The 8,272-nt window shown below is 54.1% G+C and overlaps 1 protein-coding gene across 1 annotated transcript; it reads right to left on the minus strand.

The window, feature by feature from the left end:
• Positions 1-2,441: 2,441 nt before the first annotated feature.
• Positions 2,442-7,314, minus strand: LOC144601667 (protein SPMIP1). The gene is made up of 2 exons (XM_078413907.1): positions 6,846-7,314; positions 2,442-4,077 (listed from the first exon to the last, which is right to left on the minus strand). The coding sequence occupies exons 1-2, from the start codon at positions 7,264-7,266 to the stop codon at positions 3,950-3,952; spliced, it is 549 nt and encodes a 182-aa protein (XP_078270033.1). The 5' UTR covers positions 7,267-7,314; the 3' UTR covers positions 2,442-3,949.
• Between the last annotated feature and the right edge of the window lie 958 nt (positions 7,315-8,272).

Below are 8,272 nucleotides of genomic sequence, written 5' to 3' on the forward strand. Positions count from 1 at the left end.
AGTGTCTGTGGGGTGACAGTTGCCACGGTGACTCCTGCAAACATGTTGAGGCCGTCTCTGGAGTTAGATGTCTCTCGGAAAGGGTTGCCAACCGTCCCGTATTGACCAGTTCATCATGTATTTTGGGCTAAATTGGTTTGTCCCTTATGGGATCGCCCTTGTCCCGTATTAGGCCCGGGGGTTGCTGTAGGCCCAGACGCTGTAGACCCGGGGGTTGAAGTAGGCCCGGACGCTGTAGGCCCGGACACTGTAGGCCCGGACGCTGTAGGCCCGGACGCCGTAGGCCCGGGCGCTGTTTGCCCGGACGCTGTAGGCCCGGACGCTGTAGGCCAGGGCTCTGTAGGCCCGGATGCTGTAGGCCCGGACGCTGTAGGCCCGGACGCTGTAGGCCCGGGCTCTGTAGGCCTGGACGTTGTAGGCCTGGACGCTGTAGGTCAGGACAGTGTAGGCCCAGACAGTGTAGGCCCAGAGGCCCGGGCGCCACCTAACGAAGTCTGCGTAGCAACCCGCCTCCCAGCCTGGGCGGCCGCCATTGGTGGAGCGGGAGCACGTGGCCGCTGGCTGGGTGAGGTCACGTGGGGCCCGGGGCGGTGTGAGGCACCCCGACCCTCGGAGTTAACAACACCGTCTCCAGGAGGATGTGGCGTGGGCTTCACACACACCGATGGCAGTGATCTGAAGTGTAAACGATGCATGGTCCAACGCTCCCTCATCCTCACCCCCGATGCATCCCACACCCACGGAACACGCTGCGGGAATGAAGTAGTTCAAAAGCAGGAACCGGCTCAGACCTCCCAGAGTGAGCAAAATAAGGACCATATCTCCCTGAATGTACGTGTTGTTAGCAAAAGCAGCCCCAACAAGAGTCACAACTGAGGGGAAAAGATTTAATCAGAATCCGAGGGGTGACTTTTCCACACAGAGGGTGGTGGGTGGATGGAACAAGCTGCCAGAGGAGGTAGTTGAAGCTGGGACTATCCCATCGTTTAAGAAACAGGTGGACAGGTACATGGATAGGACGGGTTTGGAGGGACATGGACCAAACGCAGGCAGGTGGGACTAGTGCAGCTGGGACATGTTGGCCGGTGTGGGCGAGATGGGCCGAAGGGCCTGTTTCCACACTGTATCACTCTCTCGCTATGACTCTATAGCTGAGTGTTATCTAACTGTGGAAAGAGGAAAATGATTGAACAAGGTTTTGGCGGTGCGGTGGTGCAGCGGGTAGAGCTGCTGCCTCACCACGCCAGGGACCCGGTCCCTGTCCTGACTACGGGTGATGTCTGTGTGGAGTTTGCACGTTCTCCTCGTGACCGCGTGGGGTTCCTCCGGGTGCTCCGGTTTCATCCCACATCCCAAAGACGTGCGCGCGGGTTTGTAGGTTAATCGGCCCCTCTGTAAATTGCCCCCTAGTGTGTAGGGAGTGGATGAGAAAGTGGGATAACGTAGAACTGGTGTGAACGGAGATCGCTGGTCGGCACGGATGCCAAACCCGCACCTCTTTGGTCTGGAGACTGGAGCACCCAGAGGAAGCCCACGTGGTCACATGGAGAACGTACAAACTGCAGTTGTACAGGGCATTGGTGAGACCACACCTGGAGTATTGCGAACAGTTTTGGTCTCCTAATCTGAGGAAAGACATTCTTGCCATAGAGGGAGTACAGAGAAGGTTCACCAGATTGATTCCTGGGATGGCAGGACTTTCATATGAAGAAAGACTGGATAGACTCGGCTTGTACTCGCTGGAATTTAGAAGATTGAGGGGGGATCTTATAGAAACTTACAAAATTCTTAAGGGGTTGGACAGGCTAGATGCAGGAAGATTGTTCCCGATGTTGGGGAAGTCCAGAACAAGGGGTCACAGTTTAAGGATAAGGGGGAAGTCTTTTAGGACCGAGATGAGAACGTTTTTTTTCACACAGAGAGTGGTGAATCTGTGGAATTCTCTGCCACAGAAGGTAGTTGAGGCCAGTTCATTGGCTATATTTAAGAGGGAGTTAGATGTGGCCCTTGTGGCTAAAGGGATCGGGGTATGGAGAGAAGGCAGGTACGGGATACTGAGTTGGATGATCAGCCATGATCATATTGAATGGCGGTGCAGGCTCGAAGGGCCGAATGGCCTACTCCTGCACCTATTTTCTATGTTTCTATGTTTTTCCACACAAGGTCAGGATGTGTTGGTGGGGCTGGGAGGCAGCAGTTCTACCCAGATTCCCTTGATGCCCAAAGTTCTATTGAATCAGATGCCAAACATCCAAACAGTGGTCTCTACACAACCATCTCGCCCGTATTGCCACCCTGAGGACAATAAAAACGACAACTAATTCACTAATCATCTCACTTTAATTGGTCGGTGTTGTGTTAATGTGATTTTTTTTACAACAACCTGCCTTCAACAGACTGAATAAATTAACCCCATTGTTCAAAATGGAAGGGAATCACAGACCAGGCAGGCACAAAGAGTCATTTATTGTCCACAAGTTTATCAGCAGCAAATTAATCATTCAATTTTCAGACAGAGCTATCTCGCGGCTCGAATGACAAGCAATTAATAGACAGTTAGCTAACACCATGGGTAAGAAGTATGTGTAGGAAGGAACTGCAGACGCTGGTTTAAATCGAAAGCAGACACAAAATGCTGGAGTAACTCAGCGGGTCAGGCAGCGTCTCTGGAGAGAAGTATTGGGTGACGTTTCGGGTCGAGACCCTTCTTCAGACTTCTGAACACCATGGGTATGGGCCAAACGTGGGCGGGTGGGACTAGTGTAGATGGGGCATGTTGGTCGGCATGGGCAAGTTGGGCCACAGGGCCTGTTTCCACGCAGGATGACTCTATGAGTCTCTGGGCTGAGGGAATCGTGAGATGCTTGGAGATCTCTTCCACTTGAAGCCTCCACTCCAGCTGCCAATGTCCACGGGTTGCCTGCTCATTGATCTACATCCCAGCTCACACATTCACATAGTTACCTCTATCTGTAACAGGACCGTTTGACTCCACAATATAAATTCTACCTTGTATCTTCTGCCCTTTAGTTGAGTTTAGAGATAGAGCATGGAAACAGGCCCTTCGGCCCACCAAGCCCGTGCCGACCACCGACCGCCTGTTCACACTATGTTGTCCCACTTTCTCATCCACTCCCTACACACGAGGGGCATTTTACAGAGGGCCGATTAACCTACACACCCGCACGTCTTTGGAATGTGGGAGGAAACCCACACGATCACAGGGAGAACATGCAAACTCCCCACAGACAGCACCCGAGGATAGTATTGAACCGGGGTCTCTGGCGCCGTGAGGCAGCAGCTCTACCTGCTGCGCCACTGTGCCGCCCAATTCACATTGTACTTTCGTACATCGGCTAGACTAAAGATATCAGAAAATAAAATCTTAGAACTACAAAGATAATCTCAGGAAGTGAAAGAATTGAAGAAGGGTCCCGACCTGAAACGTCACCTATCCATGTTCTCCACAGATGCTGCCTGACCCGCTGAGTTACTCCAGCACTCTGTGAAATGTCACCTATCCGTGTTCTCCACAGATGCTGCCTGACCCGCTGAGTTACTCCAGCACTCTGTGAAACGTCACCTATCCACGTTCTCCACAGATGCTGCCTGACCCGCTGAGTTACTCCAGCATTCTGTGAAACGTCACCTATCCACGTTCTCCACAGATGCTGCCTGACCCGCTGAGTTACTCCAGCACTCTGTGAAACGTCACCTATCCATGTTCTCCACAGATGCTGCCTGACCCGTTGAGTTACTCCAGCACTCTGTGAAACGGAAGTTCTCGGAGAAAACCCAGGCAGGCATGGGATGGATGATTTTGTCAATGAGTCGCAAACCAGTAACACGACAGTGTTGGAAGCTTTGCCACACACTGAGAGACAGAGGGGAAGAGGACCAGAGCAGAGAATGACTTCACACGTCTGTGGAGAGTTGCTGTTCCCATTCTTCAGTTGGGCCGTGCAAGGGCATCAGTTACCGATTGCTTGTAGAAGATCCCGTTTTTTGAGAAGAAAGTGTCGTTAATGGTCCTCAGTCGGCCGTGAGCAGGTAACTGGAGCTCCCCAATAACATCACCTGGACAACCGGGTGTGGAGAAGCATTCATTACATATCGCACATCACAAGATCATCACGTAGCAGTAGAATTAGGCCATTTGGCCCATCAAGTCTACACCGCCATTCAATCATGCCTGATCATAAGATCATAAGGGCATGAGTGATAAGAGCAGAACTAGGCCATTTGGCCCATCAAGTCTACTCCACCATTCAATCACGGCTGATCTATCTTTCCCTCCTAACCCCATTCTCCTGCCTTCTCCCCATAACCTCTGACACCCGTACTAATCAAACATTTATCTATCTCAAAATATCTTAAAAATATCCATTGACTTGGCCTCCACAGCCTTCTGTGGCAAAGAATTCCACAGATTCACCCCTCTGACTAAGGAAATTTCTCCTCCCCTCCTTCCGAAAAGAACGTCCTATAATTCTAAGGCTATGACCTCTAGTCCGAGACTCTTCCACCAATCTATCTTTCCCTCCTAACCCCATTCTCCTGCCATCTCCCCATAACCCCTGACACCCGTATGAAAATTTGATGACAGACACAGAGTGCTGGAGTAACTCAGCGGGTCAGGCAGCATCTGTGGAGAACATGGATAGGTGACGTTTCACAGAGTGCTGGAGTAACTCAGCGGGTCAGGCAGCATCTCTGGAGAACATGGATAGGTGACGTTTCACAGAGTGCTGGAGTAACTCAGCGGGTCAGGCAGCATCTCTGGAGAACATGGATACTGTAGGTGACGTTTAAGATCCAAACGACATGGGCGCAGAATTTGGCCATTCGGCCCATCGAGTCTTCTCCACCATTCAATCATGGCTGATCCATTTTTCCCTATCAACCACATTCTCCTGCCTCCTTCCCTGTTGCAATCAGTCTAAAGAAGGGGTTTGACCTGAAACGTGACCTACCCATGTTCTCGAAAGATGCTGCCTGAGTCAGCAATTTGTGTCTTTGTTTAGTAAACCAGCATCCGGTCTCTGGCGCTGTAAGGCAGCAACTCTACCGCTGCGCCACCGTGCTGCCCTTTTTATGGTACCTGCCTCAACTACCTCCTCTGACAGCTCGTTCCATAATCTTATAATCTATGACCTATGGCCTAGTGGTAGATGGGGCATGTGGGCAAGTTGGGCCGAAGGGCCTGTTTCCACACTGTAGCACTCTGAACTTATGAAACATGTGTAGCAAGAAACTGCAGATGCTGATTTATAAGGTCATAAGTGATAGGAGCAGAATTAGGCCATTCGGCCCATCAAGTCTAGTCCACCATTCAATCATGGCTGACCTATCTCTCCCTCCGAACCCCATTCTCCTGCCCTCTCCCCATAACCCCTGACACCCGCACTAATCAGGAATCTATCCATCTCTGCCTTCAAAATATCCACTGAGTACTAGTGGATACCAAAAATACCAAATACCAAGGATAGACACAAAGTGCTGGAGGAACTCAGCGGGACAGGCAATGACTAAGGAGTTAGGGTTAGCAGCAGGGTGGAAACATAGAAACATAGACAATAGGTGCAGAAGTAGGCCATTCGGCCCTTCGAGCCAGCACCGCCATTCAATATGATCATGGCTGATCATCCACAATCAGTACCCCGTTCCTGCTTTTTCCCCATACCCCCTGACTCCGTCAGCCCTCAGAACTAAATCTAACTCTCTCTTGAAAACATCCAGTAAATAGTGTGAGAGGGTTGACACTAGGGTTGCTAACTTTCTCATTCCCAAATAAGGGACAAAAGGTGACGTCACCGCCCCGCGCCCCACGTGACCTCACCCAGCCAACGGTCACATGCTCCCGCTCCACCAATGGTGGCCGCCCGGGCCGGGAGGCGGGTTGCTACGCAACCTCCGTTAGTCGGCCCCTGGGCCTACAGTGTCCAGGCCTACAGTGTCCGGACCTACAGTGTCCCGGCCTACAGTGTCCCAGCCTACAGTGTCCGGGCCTACAGTGTCCGGGCCTACAGTGTCCGGGCCTACAGTGTCCGGGCCTACAGTGTCCTGGCCTACAGTGTCCTGGCCTACAGTGTCCTGGCCTACAATGTCCAGGCCTACAGTGTCCGGGCTTACAGTGTCCAGGCCTACAATGTCCGTGCCTACAATGTCCAGGCCTACAGTGTCCGGGCCTACAATGTCCAGGCCTACAGTGTCCGGGCTTACAGTGTCCGGGCCTACAATGTCCAGGCCTACAATGTCCAGGCCTACAGTGTCCAGGCCTACAATGTCCAGGCCTACAATGTCCAGTCCTACAATGTCCAGGCCTACAATGTCCAGGCCTACAGTGTCCGGGCCTACAGTGTCCAGGCCTACAATGTCCAGGCCTACAGTGTCCGGGCCTACAGTGTCCTGGCCTACAATGTCCAGGCCTACAGTGTCCGGGCCTACAGTGTCCGGGCCTACAGTGTCCGGGCCTACAGTGTCCGGGCCTACAGTGTCCAGGCCCACAGTGTCGGGGCCTACAGCGCCCCCTGGGCCTACAGTGTCCTGGCCTACAATGTCCAGGCCTACAGTGTCCGGGCCTACAGTGTCCCGGCCTACAGTGTCCAGGCCTACATTGTCCGGGCCTACATTGTCCGGGCCTACAGTGTCGGGGCCTACAGCGTCCGGGCCTACAGTGTCCGGGCCTACAGTGTCCAGGCCTACAGTGTCGGGGCCTACAGCGTCCGGGCCTACAGTGTCCGGGCCTACAGTGTCCAGGCCTACAGTGTCGGGGCCTACAGCGCCCCCCCGGGCCTAATACGGGACAAGGGCGGTACCGTATGGCCACCCCAGTAAACACTTACCCTGCCTCCAGCCGTAGGTCCATGAGGAGAGGAGGGGGTAGTGGTACCTCTCCTCGGGCGGTTTGGCCGCCCTCTTCCTCAGGTACAGGTGGCGGCCCCTCTGCTCCTTGGAGAAGCCGTCATACAGCAGACTGCGGATCTGTGTGCTGACCCCCCTCATCTCCGCCACCGGCCCGGCTGTCAGCACGCTCACTGGGACCACCTTCCTCACCCCTTCCTGCCGCTTGGCTGAGCCAATGGCCGGGAGGACGGACTCCCTGGCCGGAAGCTTGAACACTTTCGCATCTTTCCTGGCAACTGTGTCGGGAGTCAGGGAGAACTTATCCCCATACTTTCCCTTCCACATTACCCGGGTGACTGACTCCTTGTCAATCAGCTCGGCCCAGCATTTCTGACTCTGGCTGTCTATCAGGTTTTTCATTTTGCATTAACTGGATCAGTTTCTGCACCTGTATTCACAAGGCACGGGCTGCCATATGTCCGCCCAGTAAACACCATGGTTACACTTCTCACAAAGTCCAAACAAACGCCTGGCTCTGAAACACAAAGGGCCCTCTGCTGGAGGGAGGACTCGGTCGGTGTGGGTGCCATTCCATTCATTCCAGTTCCAAACATAGACGAAACATTTGGACATGTACGTGGACAGGACAGGTTTAGAGGCTAGTGTTGTCAACTGTCCCGTATTAGTCGAGACATCCCGTATTTTGAGCTAAATTGGTTTGTCCCGTACAGGACCGCCCTTGACCCGTATTGGGCCCAGGGGGTGCTGTAGGCCCGAATGCTGTAGGCCCGGAAGCTGTAGCCCGGACGCTGTAGGCCCGGATGCTGTAGGCCCGGACGCTGTAGGCCCGGACGCTGTAGGCCCGGATGCTGTAGGCCCGGAAGCTGTAGGCCCGGACGCTGTAGGCCCGGACGCTGTAGGCCCGGATGCTGTAGGCCCGGATGCTGTAGGTCCGGACGCTCTAGGCCCAGACGCTGTAGGCCCGGACGCTGTAGGCCCAGACACTGTAGGCCCGGACGTTGTAGGCCCGGACGCTGTAGGCCCGGACGCTGTAGGCCCGGATGCTGTAGGCCCGGATGCTGTAGGCCCGGACGCTGTAGGCCCGGACGCTGTAGGCCCGGACGCTGTAGGCCCGGACGCTGTAGGCCCGGATGCTGTAGGCCCGGACGCTGTAGGCCCGGACGCTGTAGGCCCGGATGCTGTAGGCCCGGATGCTGTAGGCCCGGAAGCTGTAGGCCCGGATGCTGTAGGCCCGGATGCTGTAGGCCCGGACGCTGTAGGCCCGGACGCTGTAGGCACTAATCAAAACTGAACACAATACTCGTTGCAGCCTTTCCAATGTCAAACTCAAGTCCGACAGGTAGAGCAAAGGGGAAGATACAGAGTGCAGAATATAGTTCTCAGCATCGTAGCGCATCAGTTCCAC

Source organism: Rhinoraja longicauda, chromosome 17 (genome assembly GCF_053455715.1).
Source record: "Rhinoraja longicauda isolate Sanriku21f chromosome 17, sRhiLon1.1, whole genome shotgun sequence".
NCBI classification, from domain to species: domain Eukaryota; kingdom Metazoa; phylum Chordata; class Chondrichthyes; order Rajiformes; family Arhynchobatidae; genus Rhinoraja; species Rhinoraja longicauda.

What these genes read in the sequence shown, in the direction of transcription:
- LOC144601667 (XM_078413907.1), bottom strand. Translation starts at nt 7,266, where the DNA reads ATGAAAAACCTGATAGACAGCCAGAGTCAGAAATGCTGGGCCGAGCTG. An exon ending in GACCTACGGCTGGAGGCAGG is followed by an intron (nt 4,078 to 6,845) that starts GTAAGTGTTTAC and finishes CCGGTTGTCCAG; the next exon opens with GTGATGTTATTGGGGAGCTC.